Source organism: Mytilinidion resinicola (assembly GCF_010093595.1).
Source record: "Mytilinidion resinicola strain CBS 304.34 unplaced genomic scaffold BDZ99scaffold_26, whole genome shotgun sequence".
In the NCBI taxonomy this organism is placed as follows: domain Eukaryota; kingdom Fungi; phylum Ascomycota; class Dothideomycetes; order Mytilinidiales; family Mytilinidiaceae; genus Mytilinidion; species Mytilinidion resinicola.
In genome coordinates, this window is record NW_022985462.1 from 514,149 (window position 1) to 529,755 (window position 15,607).

The 15,607-nt window shown below is 50.7% G+C and overlaps 7 protein-coding genes across 7 annotated transcripts; 2 read left to right on the plus strand and 5 right to left on the minus strand.

Annotated features, from left to right (window-relative positions):
- Window positions 1-370: 370 nt before the first annotated feature.
- Window positions 371-1,719, minus strand: BDZ99DRAFT_491662 (endo-beta-1,4-mannanase; the record flags this gene model as incomplete). Its single annotated transcript, XM_033723116.1, has 5 exons — window positions 371-669; window positions 717-800; window positions 847-971; window positions 1,144-1,519; window positions 1,566-1,719. 5 exons carry the CDS (start codon window positions 1,717-1,719, stop codon window positions 371-373), a joined length of 1,038 nt encoding a protein of 345 aa, XP_033570600.1.
- Window positions 1,720-2,211: 492 nt separating this feature from the next.
- On the minus strand, window positions 2,212-3,365 carry BDZ99DRAFT_399604 (NAD(P)-binding protein; the record flags this gene model as incomplete). Its single annotated transcript, XM_033716138.1, has 4 exons — window positions 2,212-2,354; window positions 2,412-2,531; window positions 2,585-2,768; window positions 2,826-3,365. The coding sequence occupies 4 exons, from the start codon at window positions 3,363-3,365 to the stop codon at window positions 2,212-2,214; spliced, it is 987 nt and encodes a 328-aa protein (XP_033570601.1).
- Window positions 3,366-4,137: 772 nt separating this feature from the next.
- On the minus strand, window positions 4,138-5,343 carry BDZ99DRAFT_491664 (uncharacterized protein; the record flags this gene model as incomplete). The annotated part of the gene is made up of 2 exons (XM_033723117.1): window positions 4,138-4,942; window positions 5,000-5,343. 2 exons carry the CDS (start codon window positions 5,341-5,343, stop codon window positions 4,138-4,140), a joined length of 1,149 nt encoding a protein of 382 aa, XP_033570602.1.
- A 1,081-nt stretch (window positions 5,344-6,424) lies between these two features.
- Window positions 6,425-8,166, plus strand: BDZ99DRAFT_546914 (uncharacterized protein; the record flags this gene model as incomplete). The annotated part of the gene is made up of 3 exons (XM_033726888.1): window positions 6,425-6,680; window positions 7,073-7,079; window positions 7,146-8,166. 3 exons carry the CDS (start codon window positions 6,425-6,427, stop codon window positions 7,795-7,797), a joined length of 915 nt encoding a protein of 304 aa, XP_033570603.1. The 3' UTR covers window positions 7,798-8,166.
- A 370-nt stretch (window positions 8,167-8,536) lies between these two features.
- BDZ99DRAFT_512068 (FAD/NAD(P)-binding domain-containing protein) lies at window positions 8,537-10,631 on the minus strand (the record flags this gene model as incomplete). The annotated part of the gene is made up of 5 exons (XM_033724599.1): window positions 10,431-10,631; window positions 10,203-10,367; window positions 9,950-10,134; window positions 9,379-9,871; window positions 8,537-9,342 (listed from the first exon to the last, which is right to left on the minus strand). Exons 1-5 carry the CDS (start codon window positions 10,477-10,479, stop codon window positions 8,537-8,539), a joined length of 1,698 nt encoding a protein of 565 aa, XP_033570604.1. The 5' UTR covers window positions 10,480-10,631.
- A 59-nt stretch (window positions 10,632-10,690) lies between these two features.
- Window positions 10,691-12,504, minus strand: BDZ99DRAFT_453382 (t-SNARE affecting a late Golgi compartment protein 2). The gene is made up of 3 exons (XM_033718325.1): window positions 12,378-12,504; window positions 11,797-12,320; window positions 10,691-11,743 (listed from the first exon to the last, which is right to left on the minus strand). The coding sequence occupies exons 1-3, from the start codon at window positions 12,398-12,400 to the stop codon at window positions 11,127-11,129; spliced, it is 1,164 nt and encodes a 387-aa protein (XP_033570605.1). The 5' UTR covers window positions 12,401-12,504; the 3' UTR covers window positions 10,691-11,126.
- A 278-nt stretch (window positions 12,505-12,782) lies between these two features.
- BDZ99DRAFT_468168 (EF-hand protein) lies at window positions 12,783-13,959 on the plus strand. Its single transcript, XM_033721187.1, has 6 exons — window positions 12,783-12,806; window positions 12,908-12,964; window positions 13,058-13,073; window positions 13,283-13,408; window positions 13,463-13,675; window positions 13,725-13,959. Exons 1-6 carry the CDS (start codon window positions 12,804-12,806, stop codon window positions 13,757-13,759), a joined length of 450 nt encoding a protein of 149 aa, XP_033570606.1. The 5' UTR covers window positions 12,783-12,803; the 3' UTR covers window positions 13,760-13,959.
- The last annotated feature ends 1,648 nt before the right edge of the window (window positions 13,960-15,607 follow it).

Consider the following 15,607-nt stretch of genomic DNA (forward strand, 5'->3'; position numbering starts at 1 on the left):
TAGTGCATAAATGCCGCTGCTGGTACAGGGGAGATTTGCCTGAAAGAGTGTAAGTTGCGAGGGTTCGCCCTCATCTGGCAGAGAGTAGCGTGGTAGGCTTGTTTGCGTAGGCTTCGGAAAGTTCTAAAGGGACAATGAGGGAAGCTGGACTCCAAATCCATCTCTCAAATCAAAGACAAGACGTGTAGATAATCATGATAGACTGCGACCTGAGCGGGAGTTTCGGCGCCTAGCACGAGGCTTCAAGATTGTCATTGAATGGGTACAGAAGTGAAGTGTTTAGGTTGGTTCATAAAATGCAACCCTTTTTGTTTTCCCCATGCCATGCAGAAAATTTCGAGGTTGCAAGCTTACGGAAAGAAACCATCTTTCATCCGATAGCACTTACATGATTCGTAACCAAGCAAGTCCAATCGCTGGTGCCGTAGAAAATGGTATTCCTATCGTCGGAAGTCTTGCTAGAGGTAAGCTGATCACCGTCATCCCAGAAAAGATCTGCTGCCATGCCAGCGGTAGATACGGAAGTCTTTTCCCAAGCACCTTCGACGCTACAATGGTCAGAAGAGACACCATATTCTTCGAAATGACACGGTTTGTTGGCTTTGACGCATGCCGCAGCGTGCGCCTGAATCCAGCCATTACCAAAATCGTTAGAAGTCCCCCTGAGATCTATATTAGTATCACATAATCCTCTGATGACAGAACATTATGCTTACAACTTGATGGGTAGAGATGAAATGTCCCGAAATCAATAGTGGAGATCGCAAGATTAGTATCCCAGTTCCAGCCCTCGCCAGAAGCTAGTATATTTCAGAAATTTCATCTTTGAATATTGATTTGACTCACTGTAAGGATAGCTTCCATCACCTCCGGATACACCAAAACCCTCATCACCAACAGTTACCATGTGAGTGGGGTTTAAGCTCTTGATATAAGCGCTGGTTTTTTTGATCCAATTTCTCAAGATAGATCTTTCGGTAAGTCAGACATTGTGTTCTTAACCAATAGAGATAAGGACGTTCCTTCGAAAGGGAGACTTAGGTATCACAGCCTGTACATCTCGGCTCATTCGCCAATTCCCAGGCAAAAATGGCCAGAGAGCTCGAGTATCTGCTAACGACAGCCTTAATGTAATTTTGGTACAGGGTCTGGCACGAAGAACTCTGATACCAGTCTTTGTTGGTGGAGCCACCGCATGCTTTCATGTACGCTGCCATTCCGCCGTAGTCGATCCAATTATTGACGAAATTGACGATAAGTTTGATGCTGTGGGCAGCGGCACTTTGAACCACGTAGTCAAGAAGCTGAAGGCCATTTGCACCGCTATGGATCGTCGCAGACGAGCCGGAGAATGACTGGTAGTACACCGTTCCGGAACCAGGAACGGAATTAACGTCGTTGAAGCCCCAGACGCGAAGGGTCTTTAGTCCGGACGATTGCAGATGGCTCATGACGGTATCTACATCCGCGTTGTTGGTAAGAAAGCCGATCCAGTAAGCATTGGTACCAGCAAAATATACTCTAGTTAATGGGTATCCTACCAAGTACTGTATTATGTAACTAACATTTCGTGACCCCATCAATGGTAAATTTCGTCCCGCTGGCTTTGGAGATCGTGCCTGTTGCTCCAGTGGTGGGTGGCGTAGTGCTCGTGGCAACTCCTACAACTGTCGACAATGTGGTTGCTCCACCAGACGCTTTGAAGGTCAGACATAGCATCAAAGGTTTTCAGAAGTGGAAACTACCAGTACCAGGAAGGCATTGGGCGTAATAGTCGCTAGAGGCTCGGTAGTAGTATCCTGAAACACAAGTAGTTTCTCCGGACCATCCATTACCATCACACTGCCCATACCAAGGCTTAGTGATCTCCCGAATTGGCCATGGCGTTTCTCCGTGTCGAAATAGGCATGGCTACGAACATGAGAAGCCGGGTCGATAGTGGCACATTGACCCGTGGCGTATTGACTCTTCCCGCCCCTGGGATACTGAGAGCTCCCTAGACTCATAAAAACTGAAGGCAGAATTGGCAATCTCTGGAGACAGTTGCAGAGATTAGACGATTCCTGTTGCGTTGATGAAGATGGAAATCTAGGAGGTGGTATTAAAGTTTTCGATACCTCGGTTGTTCTAAATTTGGATTGGCGATTTTGAACCCTTCCATCTCGTCCTTCCATTTTCCTCGCTCTTCAACCTCCTATACGTTCCAACTGTTCAGTACTTGAACGTCTCCCCAACTAGCTTCTCACTCAATACCCATAACCTCTCCGCCTCAACACCACTTGTCGCCCACGGCTTCACCGTATCCGTCCACGGATCTCCAACATGGCAGTCCTGTAGATACGCGCCATTGTGACCTGTTTACTGTTAGGATGATTTCTCTCCAGAGAAGAATAAATTACGGAGTTAGTTACCTGACAAGCTTGGGTCAAACGCTGCGTAGACGTGTGTCGCGACACCACTGCCTCCGTCGCCCGTTTTGAACTTGAAGTCGCTCCAGCCCTCCCTGTTGCCCTGTACCCTGTCCAATTTGCCTTGAAAGCGGTCAGTCAAGACGTTCATAGAATCATGAGAAAGGGGCCCTCACGAAGGTCACCAAAGTCAGCGTCCCAATCCAACTTCGCGCCTAGATTGGTGATAATAACGCCGGGATGCAAGCTGTATGCATTGAGCCCACGCTTCCCCAGCTTCTCGGCCAAGGAGAGAGCCATAAGCATGTTCGCTGTTTTAGATTGGCCGTAGCTTCGCCATCTGTTGTAAGTCTCGCCATCCTGGAGTCATCTATTAGCTTTGCGGATGAATGTATGAGCCAGCTGGCAACTACACACCCCGAAGTTGTAATCAGCGAATCGAATCGCACCTAATCGGTGCCCGTCACTACTGACTGCCACGACCCTCGGTTTGCTAGCTGCGAGCAACTTCTCGATGATCAGGTTCGTAAACAGGAAAGGGCCAAGATGGTTCGTCGCAAACTGCCTCTCGAATCCCTCCTCGGTCTTCCCGTAATCGCAGGCCATAATTCCGGCATTGTTCATCAGCATATCGATATGCGGGATATCGGTCCATGAATTCACTGTAGCGGCGGCCTCCCGAGTTTGCTTAAGTGAGGCGAGGTCTAGTTTTAGAACGCGTACTTTTACGTCCTTGTGTGCTGCTGTGATGGTGTCGGCAGTCTTTTGGACTTTGGTAGTGTCACGACCAGCGAGTATTAGTAGGGCGGGTTGGGCCTTCGATATGGTTTCAACGAAGAAGGCTCCTAGGCCTCCGGGGGAGACGCCAGTGGTCAGTATCACTTTCCCTTTGATCTGACTGGCGAAGTCCTGGACAAGCTGCTCGCCTGTCGTTTCGGCGCCGTACGGAGGAGACATGGTGGTTCTCTTTATAGTGAAGTAGTGATGAAAACGACCTCGATAGGTGATTAGATTTGGATAGGTCGTTAAGGTTGTGCTGACTTGGATTTGACGGTTTTGAGAACGCGAAAGGGGTCCTAGGACTTATATATGCGCCTTCCAATACTGCGCTGGACCTTAATCTCCCCTGTACCGACGAGGTCCGAACTTCATACAGGTAACTTTAGCCTCAAAGCTAACTAGATGTAGTAGCTTATTTTCAATGTCGTCGACCGCACGCACCTCCTTTTTAATGTTCACGTCGCGCTGACGTCATTGGTGGGAATAGTCGGCATTACCACAGTAGCTCGGCGTTCATTGATACATTATCAACACCAAGTTGCTTTGTGATTCTATCATGCGATCCAGAAGGCTTATCTCCTATTTCCGTAGACTTGCCCCACCACGCAAGGACTTTGAGTCTACCTCCTGTATAGAAGTATAGTGTTTTGTCACACGACTTACAAATGCTACAATTTAGCGTGGGTCGTGGTAGAGTTCATGACCTCGCAGCTAGTTCAATTATCAAGCAACCGCTCAAAGTGTTCGGTACACTACCTGTCTCCGGTAGCCCAGCAAGATTCTAGACTTCTTCAAAGTAGAGAACTTCCATCTCGTACACCTTTTTGATAACTTATCGAAGTTCTTCAGACAGTAGTAAGAAAAATGACACAGGCCTAATATAGTGCGACATACCATGAACGGACTACCCTCAAATGTCGTGCCTGCCTCCATCATCTTATCTCAACCCTCACTTTGTCTTCGCCAGGACGGAGTCCTTCCCATAATCAAACAAAATCTCATCCCTAACCCAACTGACAACCAGACACACACTGCCCGGCCCAGCTACCACCGCTCCAACCAAGACAAGAGGAATAGTCTTCACCCAACTAAACGTCTTCCTCTTCACCTTGGCCACCGTCTCCAGTTGCATCAGCGCAACGATCAGCATAATCGAGTACCCAAAAACCTGATCCCACAGCAAGAAACTCCTTAACCCTTCTCCCGTTGTCTTACTCTGGATGATGGCAATCGGCGGCGCAAAGACAGACGCCGGACTAAGCTCATCGGCATACCCAGGTGCGAAGAGAGCGGGGAAGAAAACGGTAGCAAGGCTGAGGCTCGAGACGGCGACGTGGACGGCGAAGCTGACGGCAAGGACGAACGCGTTGGTTAGGCGGATGGCTTTGAGGTGGGAGATCGGAGATGTCTGTTTCAAGAAGCCTCTTTTGGGGAGGAGGAAGGAGAACGTCTTGTGCAGCGCGAAGACTAGGAGCGGGAACACGTTCCAAACGACAACAGCGAGCTGCTGGAAGCGGTTTGAGACGAGGGATGGGGACGGAATAGCCATGATAATGGACGGGGCTATGAATCCGAAAGCTAGGGCCGGAGTGAGGAATAAGGTAGACGAGGGCGACGCGAGAGATGCTTGCTGCAAGGAGCTCAATGGTAGGTTTCTGTAAACTAGTGGAGAGCTGGCGGTGTAAAGAGCTGCCCAAATGCCGCTTGAGGAACCTATTGCTAATGCTTGGAAGAGGAGGGTCCAGGCAATAGCTCTAAGGAATTAATTGCTCAGTATCTCCCCAAATAATGCAGAGGCGGGATGCGCTCACTTCCCAAAGCCCGACACCTGGCCTTTTCGAAAGCTATCAGTCAACATGACCGTGAGAATACTTAGGTATTGTCCGAGGAAATAGATGCCAACGGCGGATGTTGCCGGGTGCGAGCCATCGACTGCTTCCCAGAAATATAAGATAAGAATTCCTAACTGATAGTCGATGGGATATCGTATCCCAGTGATCGAAGTCAGCAACGGCTCTTTTGTCCCGGGAAGAATGTAGGTGCTCTCGCTATTGACAGCGGCGAATACTCGCGCGAAGCTGCCGTCCAAGACGTTTCGGCCCCAGATCGCAATCGTGCCGAGTAGACTGAGGGTATAGAAGGCTGGTTTCAACATATTAAATGATGGAGAGAGTGATTTCTTGGGGGGCTTCGAATTTAGAATTTGGTGATGAGGAGGAAGACAAGGACGACTTGTTGAGATTGCTCAAGTTATAAACAGCTTGAGAACCTTGACATGTGAACGGCTTACTGTGTACGTCAGATCGACCTCAAAGAAGCTTAGTTACGAAATGGTATGATTCGAGGCGTCCAGCGATAGCTAGCTGCCTCCCCGGCAAGACAAGGAAGTGTTGCGGGGAAACCGCGATCACGTGAACTTATCGATTACACGAACGCAAAGTCTCGCCATAGATCTTTCACCCTTTTCTGCTAAAGTTTGTAGTAATTTGAAATCATTTGATTTTGATTGTCATTGAGAGCTAGGAAAAGTCTGCCACTAGGCCCCAGATTCTCAGTACACTCAACACTAAAGAAGCCATCTCCGGTACATGTAGCCCACAAGTCTCTTTTACGTATCTTTGATCTTCTATCTGCTGGCTAGGAGGATGAGGAGGGTAAGAAGACAAAGCTACTCCACGAGACCCGGTGGGGTATCTACCGGATGGGTGTGAACTATTGCTTTACGCTCATAACGCGGACATTTCTTGAATTCCGTTGATTTGGGCATAGTACGGCCTGCTATAAAGTATGGCGACAGTCCTCGAAGGAGCAGACCAGCTGGCAGTACATATTTGCTATGGAAGTGGTATGTTCGTCGGTGGTGTGAGTGATGTATTGGTACTTCTGGTGACTTTCTAGTAGAGTGCGTCCAAATGACTTCTTAAGGAGCACACACTAGTTTATAGTACCCGGTGAGCTTTTGATACTAAAGCTGTTCTCACTGAAAATATTTTTATATACTGCGTCGTCAAGCACCTCACTCTTTCATCTTACGTGTCACTGCGTAGACAACATTTCTCATGACAGCGCACTGTCCGGGTACCGCTGGGATTCACTCACTTTGTAAAGCTACCTTCATACCGCACATACTGCACTCATCTATTTCTCCTTTGCTTTTCAGATCCACAGAGTCATTATCACCGCACCAACCACTAACAGCGCCCACCCACACCCAAGACTCACTCACCAACATCATCATGTGTTTCACATCACACACCGAGTTCTACTCCTGCGCGCACAGAGTCTGGTACAATCACCTCCCCTGCGCAAGACAGCGCGAGTTCTCAGGACTCAGGCCTTGCGTACCGACTCCGAAACCGGACGTGCATCATCATCACGAGTGCCCGGAGTGCCGCGAGCGCAAGAAAGAAGGACTTCCCCCAGAGCCCCTACAATTGACTGCTGCCGATACTCCACCGCATGAGCCAGAGGTCAAGTGCACGGCTGGAGCGTGTAGGCCATTGCCTTCGCAGCTCAATCCGACTCACTTGAAGAAGGAGGAGTGGGAGTTCTGAGGAGATGATGCTTGCGTGGAAGCTCGCGTGTGCTTAGCATCAATGCTCTGGTTTGACTCTTCCACCTCTTAAACTCAGACTCTTGATTTATTTTTCTATTCTATTCGTGTGTCTCACTTGTTGAGTCTTCGTTTCAGTGTTATTACTTTTGAAGAAGGGGGAGTAGAAGTTTCGCGGAAATGGCGTTTCCGTAGGGGCACGCAGGCGCTGAGCACCAATGCTCAAGTATGACCCTTCCACCTCTTTAATTCGGCCCTTTGATTCACATCTCCTCACCCTTTACGAGTTTCATTCGTTGAGTCTTCGTTTCATGATTCTTACTATATTCAGTCAGCAGGTATGTGATGCGTCAGTGGCCAATCTCCTACTGGTATAAGTAGACCTAATCCTGAACATTCTCAAGCACCAAACTTCGAACCAGTACTCTAGCTCAAGATCAAGTTCCAATAACTTCCAACCGTCTTCAACAACCAATCTTGTCGAAACCAGCCGTTTCAAACCCGACTTTTTCAAACCCACCTCTGAGCACACATAATCCTTTACTCTTGACCGACTTGTCAACGACCTTCGACTTGAAGCCCGCCTATCCTACTTTACTACCTCCACTACGAAAGAAACCGTCTGCGATTGTCACAATGGGCGTCACATACTACAGCGTCTACTTGCTTTGTTTATGCGGGAAGCAGGACGAGGAATACCTAGATGAGACCATATCGCATCCCTCAGAGGACCCCAATATAGAAAACGGCACCGAAATTCTATATCACATGCATGGATGCTCCGATTGCCAGGCACGAGTCGAAGCGGGAGGCGAAAATGTGATCCAGAGGATTAAGGAGCTTCTCAAAAACACAGAAACCGGGACGCGAGTCGGAGACCGACATCGCAACTGTGAAGACTGTAAAAGCGTCGCAGAGCTCGTGAACCCTGTTTACAAGGCGCTGGGCATATCTGAAGAGCTGCAGGATAGCGATGCCGGTAACGTTTCTTCATCGGAAGCAGGTCTTATGATGGCAGCCGGCAAAGGGAAGAAGAAGGCTGCTGGGTCTTCTTAGGAGTCGTGGATGCAGGGGTGCATTTTGTGGACCGATTTCTTTTTTTCGAGGCTTTATGTCTCATGATCGCATATCTTTCACCAACACGTCCGTAGGATATGTCTAGATCGAGTCTTTCTTTCTTGTTTTCGGGGGCAGATGGTGGAGTTTGTGGGCCATTTCATTCATACATACCTGTGTTCCTCCTACATATTTGTCTGGTACCAACACGTCTTTAGGGCGTGTCTAGATCGAGTCTTTCTTTGTTACTTGTTTGGCGATGGAGGTGCTAGGGAGGAGCTTTGTCTTGTTTCCAGTCTCAATACTCTCTTTAAATATGAGAACGATTCCATATGGCCTGGAAATGTGGACGCGTGATGATGATATGACTGTTATATCCTTTCAGAGACCAATAACATGAAATAACGAGGGAGTAAAATAAGGCAGTCTACGAGAAGTTTCAAAATCCTTAAATCGACCAGTATGGTAAGACGTGGCATGCTGAGAAAAAAGCGTTGAACGTAGATGCGTAAAGTGCTACACGTACCGCGCGATGAGCTGCAGAATTTTGGAGGATTGGAGTGGTTGAAGAACGGTGGGTTCGCGAAATCATCAACCACGAACCCGAAGGACCCATCCATTAGGCCTGATAAGAGAGTCGAAAGTGCACCGAAATGTGAATGGCCATTAGCAGAGAAGAAAACCGATCCAGGAACTCGCGGTAAAGCTAACTCATCCCAGAGAACCTAAACACACCCGCTCACCCCCCATACCCCCCATCCAACTTCAGAATCCTCTCCCCAGCCCTCACCGCCACAGCCACAAACACCCCCTGCAGATTCGCCGCCGGAACACCCCCAACAATCCCGGCATCCACAATATGTAAGCCCTCAACCCCACAAACCCTCGTCTCACCATCCACAACAACACCCTTGCGGCACTGCTCCCCCATCTTCGTACTTCCAACCCAATGATTCGAGTTCAGCGCCATATTCGGCGGGAAGTTCTCCTGCAGGTACTCCGCGACATTTTGCCCCTCCGCGAGCATCACGACTATCACGTTCGGTATCCCTCCCACGATCTTAAGAGCATTCTCGAAGGAGGAGACGACGGCCGTGAAGTCAGCGCCGGAGTCGTCATTGAAGTAGGGGACTTGCGTCACATTAACGGTCAAAGGAGTAGAGGGGTCGAGAGAAAGCCCAAGACGGCCACGAGACGTCTTGCTGCGCCCCAGCGAGGCAGTGAGCACCATACCGGTCGTGCCGTTCAATTGGCCGCTGATAGTAGACCACTGGATTTCCCGCGCTATGCCGTCCGTGCCAGTGACGCTGTCCCACCAGAAGGGATTCAAGGGAGGTTCGATTTGGGCAAGGGGGGCTGAGCGATTGGTGAGATACTCCGCGGCGTCTTCTGGAACGGGCGTGTCGAAAGCGCCGACGTAGTCGTAGGTGTCGACGTCTAGGGCTATGATGATGCCGTAGATGCTGGGGTTATCGTCGAGGTTGTGGCCGACGGGGAGGTCGATCCAGTCAGCCTCGTCGACCATGTTGACGCCGTCTGGGCTCCCTTTGAGGAGATAGAGTTAGTCTCTGGGGCCGATACCACTGCGGAAGAGTATCTTGCTGGTGCCGAAGACGCCAGTGGAGAGGATGACTTCGCCGGTATTGGGCGTGACGTTGATGGTTCCTGACCAGCCCGAGGTTGCGACTTGGACCCCAGTGATTTTCTTGCCTTGTCGAATGACACGATTGACGGTTGTGTCTAGCTGTAGCTTGAAGTTCTCTCGTTCACTAGCGCTCACTAGGAAGGTCTCCATTACTCCGCCTCTCTCGCCATGCATAAAGAAGTGCTCAGCGTTCGAAACAGTGCGGTCCTTGGAGTTTGGGAAGTCGTTCGCCTTTTTAAGCTCATACGGTGGGTCCGCGGATGTAAGTGCTTTCTTGAGGATATCTGCGCCTTTCTGCAGATACAATCCCCCGTCCGACGATGGTCTCTCTGTCCCTGGGAGACGAGCGAACACCTCCTCGGTCGGTGCTCTCATCTTGGCAGATTTCCAGCCAGCGGGTATGATGGTGTCCCAGTCACCACTTCCAGGCTGTAAACTAGTTAGTCAGATACTTTGGTAACTCATGCTGCGGCGCTGAGTTCATGTACAGAAGACGTTCGCGCTGACCTTCCACCACAAGCCTGCGTTGATAGCCGTGCCGCCTCCAAGGACGCAACTGGCGGTTGCTACGTAGTCTGAGCAGAGTACGTTGGCGCCTGCCGCTTCGGTAGGGTTCGCCCATATGTACTGGTACAATGCCGGTACGTCGAAGCGCGTGAGATTGCTGCCTTCAAGCCATTTTGGCCGGAGCTCTGATCACGGCGGTCAGTCCACGAGCTGTAGAGGCGTGAATGCACTGGCAGTGTTAGACTTTACGTACTTCCACCCCAGCGGTAGGAGGATGCAAAGCCTCGCTCAAGGAGCAGGACGCTTTTACCACTTTCGGAGAGTTTGTCCGCAAGAGGGATACCAGAGGCGCCACCGCCAACTACTATGTAATCCCATGTGGTATTCGAGATGGACGATGTTGCTGCCCTTGGGAGATCTTTGGATGCTCGTCAGCGATCTGAACAGTCTTTTCTAGGTGCGTCTTGGTGAAGTTACTCACACCGTAGAGTGGAAAGTGCGCCAGCGACCAGGAGGTAGTTGAAATACATGACGGCGAACCCATTCCGATTGGACTTCTGCGGATTTCAGACAAGATATGCGAGAGGGTGGCATTCACATATTTGCCATCAGCCAACACGAGGCTAGGACAGGCTGTGTAGACTACCAATAGGAAGGATAACGATCCTGACTTGGATGAAGTCTCTCGAAAGGGAAACGAATACGGGGTGAAGGAATCCATGAAGTCTGAAGACAAACATTGCTGGAAGGCGAAAGCTAGTAGCATTATATGATACTTAAGTGGGTTTTATTGCCAAGCGGGGTCTGAAATACTCTTAGGTTAATTCTAGCTGGGATAAAAGCAACCCTTGCAAAAGGAGGGCTTCCCGGTTCTCCGAGACCGGTACTCCATTTCCAGGTTATGGGGGCCGATGGCGCTGTTCCACGAACCAGTCTCCTGTCGTTCAGTCAGGAAACAAGGGGGGGTTGCATACGAAAGCTAGGCTCGTGGATTTCATCCGGTTAAGCGATAGGATGACGGGACATCCAAACCTGAGAGACTAGCCGATTCCCAGTCAACCCCCTTCACAGCTTAGACATAGACATACCAGCATTAGAGCCCCGCAGCGCGAAGCGATCTTTCATTAAGTTATGGTACAGAAGTGTTGCATCATGATAGAAGCGCCGGATCTTCCGGCTACCTCCATATCCGTCTTTTGCGCCGGTGCCAGTCTCTGGCTGGCTTTGATAAATCTTGACGCTCTGCTCGAATGGTCCTTTCGGTGATCTGGAACGTCGGGGGTGGAACTTCTGGGGCAGCTGGTGGTGGAGTTGCTGGAGGCGGACTGCTCCCTCCCTTCCGACTCAGTTTCAGCGATAGGAGGATGAACATTCCTGCCACCAGGATCACTAGCAGAAGCATAATCTTCCTCTTCACGCTTCGTTTCTGGTATCCTGTAGCGACAGTCAATTCCTTGTCCGCAGCCTTTACGTCCGTTGCCATGCGCTCCACGTTGTAATCGATTCGGTCGAGCATGCTACCTTGGTCAATGACCATAGTTTGTAGCTCCTGGAAAATGTTGGCCAGCTCGATGATGCCCTGGGCAATGTCCTCAATCTCGCGCTCGCGTTGTGCGATTAGAGTGGCATTCGGGTCATGTGTCAGCCTTTTCTGGGCGGTTTGTAAAAGCGTCGATTGCGAGAATGAGCGATCTGCGTCGGATTCTTGAAGGGCCGGGTCGTTATATGGATTTTGGATAGGAGTTATGGAGCGGAGGCCGGAGGGCGAGGCGAGGCCTCCAAGGGCTCGAAGTTCTAGTTTAACAGTCAGATACAGCGGTTGCCATGTTGGGTTGGGAGGAGCCTACTCTTGAGATACGCAGACTGCTTCTTGCGGAACATGGCGCTGACGTCTCCTACCCGTGAAGCCAGGGATATCTTGAGATTCTTGGCCATGGTCTCCTCGCCTTTGCTGATGGTGCCATTCTGCTTCGAGTCTCGCACCATCTTTTCAATACGCTTAATTGCTTTCTGGCAGCTCTGAAAGCCACGCGTGATCTCCTGGGTCAACTGTTCAATCTCGCGCTCCTCCCGCTTCTTCACGTCTTCGTCGTCGAAGCCGGGCAGAACGTGCTTCTGGTGGAGCTGCTCTAGGCGCCGGTTCTGCTTGGATATCTCGGCCAGGTACTCGGTGACCTCGTCCTGGATGTCGAGCCACCGCGGAGGCAGCAGATCCATCTCTATCACCGCATCGCCGTCGTCTTCAAAGGCCCCGGCGGACATGAGCCCCCTACGCTCGTCGCCAGCGTCGTCGCCGAACCCGTTCGAGGGTCCGCCATACCGTGGCTTCTTCTGTGGATGATGCGAGTAGGATTGGCGGTAGGAAATGAAGCTGCATCAAATGTCAGCTCGTATCTGGGCATCGTCTCAAGGGAGTTCGGCCACGAACAGATTGGTGCGGTCCCGCCACATAGCGTCGGGGTGGAAGAGCGGCGGCCCTTATGGCATTGCAGGTGTCGAAGGCGCAGGTCCGCAGGAGTTCAGGAGCTGGCAACGGTCAAGCAAGAGAACAACGTCGGCCTGGCGTGGCTGGTGGCCTGTGGTGCTCGCGCAGAGCCGCATCGCAGCGGTCACGTGTCTGAGCGTAATTAGGGGTCTTTTCCGCCGCTTTCCACCCTATTAGGGGCAGTCGCAGTGCGGCTAGAGCCGTTTGGAGCCCCCCGCCAGGCCATTTCCTTCCTCCGTCTCAGCCCAAGGCCTCTCTTCAGCTTCACCATCTCCTGCACACTCCTACCACCGACCGCTCACTGTCTCTCCTGCATCCATACCGACTCACGTCTCGCATCCTCGACCCCCCCGCGACACCTACCCAGCAATGGTGCGTTGCCCTCTGACGTTGTGGAGACATACCCCGCCTTCGAAAACAACAAGATAACGTTGTTGGCCTGCCTCGTTCGACCGCGCTGACACCGTTCTCAGGCTGACTCTCTCACCGAGGAGCAAGTCTCCGAGTTCAAGGAGGCATTCTCGCTGTTTGTACGTCTCCCCTTTCCTTCGCGCTGCCGCCAATAGTGGCTGCCTGATTTGATTTTGGTTGATTGCGTGCCTCCGCTGACGCTGCCGCATTAGGACAAAGATGGCGATGGTCAGTATCCTGTTTACTACTACGAGCTCTTCTTCCATGGCGCCTTGGGCCGTTGGCATCTATGTTGGCGCAAGGCTCTGATTCCCACCGTTACTCCTACGCTCTGTCGATCGGTCATGCGAGGCCCCACTGCTTTCAGCCGCACGCGAAACCCACATCGTGCTTACATTAGAGAGGATGCGGAATGCTGATGGCGGATTTTCCAACAGGGCAAATCACAACGAAGGAATTGGGCACCGTCATGAGGTCCCTCGGCCAGAACCCCAGCGAGTCCGAACTACAGGACATGATTAACGAAGTGGATGCCGACAACAACGGCACCATTGACTTTCCAGGTACATCTCACGGACGATATTCGTATGTTCAATGCTGATCGCGGCATTATCTAGAGTTCCTTACCATGATGGCTCGCAAGATGAAGGATACCGACTCCGAGGAGGAAATTCGAGAGGCTTTCAAGGTCTTCGACCGCGATAACAACGGATTCATTTCCGCCGCTGAGCTACGCCACGTCATGACGTCCATTGGCGAGAAGTTGACCGACGACGAGGTCGACGAAATGATCCGAGAGGCTGACCAGGATGGCGATGGGAGGATCGACTGTAAGCATGGTGACCTGACAGCACCATCACTCTGCTAATTATAACCTAGACAACGAGTTCGTGCAGCTTATGATGCAGAAGTAGAGTGGCGCGGGACGGTTTGGCATGGAATAACGACTACACACTCCTCTATGTTGATTTGTTTGAGGGACCTCGGCAATGGTTAAGGGCTTAGTATATCCACAGAGGCACCGGATGCTTTTGAAACTTTGAATTCCTACCCTGGCCAACTCATTTTGTTCCGTGTTTCGATGTCAGATATCCTCAATTCCACCTCTCTCGTGGTGCCCTGTGTTACTTGAATATGTTTTGGTGTAGCCTGTCTAGCTAAGATCCTAAGCTTCTACGAATCACTAGCCAAAGGAGGCCGCTATTATGATGTTGACTAACATGTAGTATGTCAATTGTCCGACGTTTGAGAAAACACTTTTTGACCGTCCTGATGTTTTCCTCAGGTCACACAGTCATCAGTTCAGTCTGATGAGAACCCCGAATTCGAGGCTGTTCTGTATAAAGAACACGGATCCGCCATCTTGAGGGGGTATATGTAATATACACCTTCGATACATCTTACTAAACTTTCCGGAGCACTTTAGCTTCGGACTCGGGTCCGTCCCCGTGAGTCACGTGGAGCTCACGTGGATCTTGCGTATGCACCTAACGAAAAGTCATGATCTAATGTACAAATCCGAGTAAAGTCGATACATACTAGGATGGCGCGCAATATAGTGAGTGCTCGAGACGGAGCTTTTTATATCTTGTCGTGTCGGTCTGACGGCTCACAGACAGCTGGAATTGTGGCCAACACTTACTGGTTTAGCACAGCTATGAGCACGTCTGACTTACTACAATGTTCTTTGTTAAGTTAACGAGTTTCCGAAATGGCGAACTGAGCAGGGTGTCGTGAGCGGCTTTCACATTCCAGCCTGATCCGGGAACTGCATTCTTTGTGTCGCTTGTCCCTCAGCCACGTTATCGAAGTCGGCATCAGGAGACTTCAGATGGGAACAAAGAGCGCCGGTCTCATCTAGAAGTGCCAATATGGGAGCTTCTCATGTTTGCTATACTTGTTTCTTTTACTTCTCCAACACTCGCTTCTCTGTGTCGTCGACCGAGACATACCTGCAGAAATCTGTCTCTGAGATTACTTTCGGGATTTTCTCTTCTCGAGCTAAGACGTGGGGACATCAAGTATTCAGATACTTGAGATTGTATGTAATAGCCCGTAAGAGATACCAGTCTAGTAGGAGCATGCTCTGACGTGTCTCTAGGACCGATGCAACGCACTGAATTGAGTTTATCTAACGTGGACTTGACTACCATCCATAATGGACTCCGGCCAATCATCAAGTGCGAGCCAGGGGAATGTACTTTTCAACGCCCCGCAGATACCGGGACTAGGAGCCAGCAACTTGTCTCCCAGCTTCAATATCTTTTCGATGAGTGACAAACAGACGCCCACCAGTGGGAACTCTCCAAATACGAATGCAGGGTTCACATCACCACTTCAGAAGTCCACATTTACCGATAACTCAAAAAATATCCTATGTCGCCAACCAGACAACATTCTCCGAGGGATATTCTTGCAGTGCGGTCGCGAGGCCAGCTACCTCCTACGGAGCACCTGCAAATACTTGTACCATACTCGGGCAGCTGTGTCTCTTGAAGGACAGTACTACGAACCGTTCACCTACGCCGACTGGAAAGGCTTGACCCAGCAACAATGGCAGACGGGTACAGACCGCAAAGCAATTCTCGGCCTCAATCGCAGACCAGGCCAGAAACAACGGGGAAGACAACGATGGCTAGATTTCAAAGCTGCCATTAACAAATATGACGAAAGCCGTTGGGCTGTCCGACGCATTGCTGTCTCTCACTGGATGCTCCTAGATGACTTCCGCTGGATCGCGAAGGAGCTTCCGGCGTTGGAAG

Excerpts from the sequence above, each read along its gene's own strand:
- BDZ99DRAFT_453382 (XM_033718325.1), bottom strand. The coding sequence starts at position 12,400 with ATGTGGCGGGACCGCACCAATCT. Across the intron at positions 12,321-12,377 it reads TGGCGGGACCGCACCAATCT|CTTCATTTCCTACCGCCAAT; the intron begins GTTCGTGGCCGA and ends CATTTGATGCAG. Across the intron at positions 11,744-11,796 it reads GCAGTCTGCGTATCTCAAGA|AACTTCGAGCCCTTGGAGGC; the intron begins GTAGGCTCCTCC and ends CTGTTAAACTAG.
- BDZ99DRAFT_468168 (XM_033721187.1), top strand. Across the intron at positions 13,409-13,462 it reads CGGCACCATTGACTTTCCAG|AGTTCCTTACCATGATGGCT; the intron begins GTACATCTCACG and ends GGCATTATCTAG. Across the intron at positions 13,676-13,724 it reads TGGCGATGGGAGGATCGACT|ACAACGAGTTCGTGCAGCTT; the intron begins GTAAGCATGGTG and ends ATTATAACCTAG.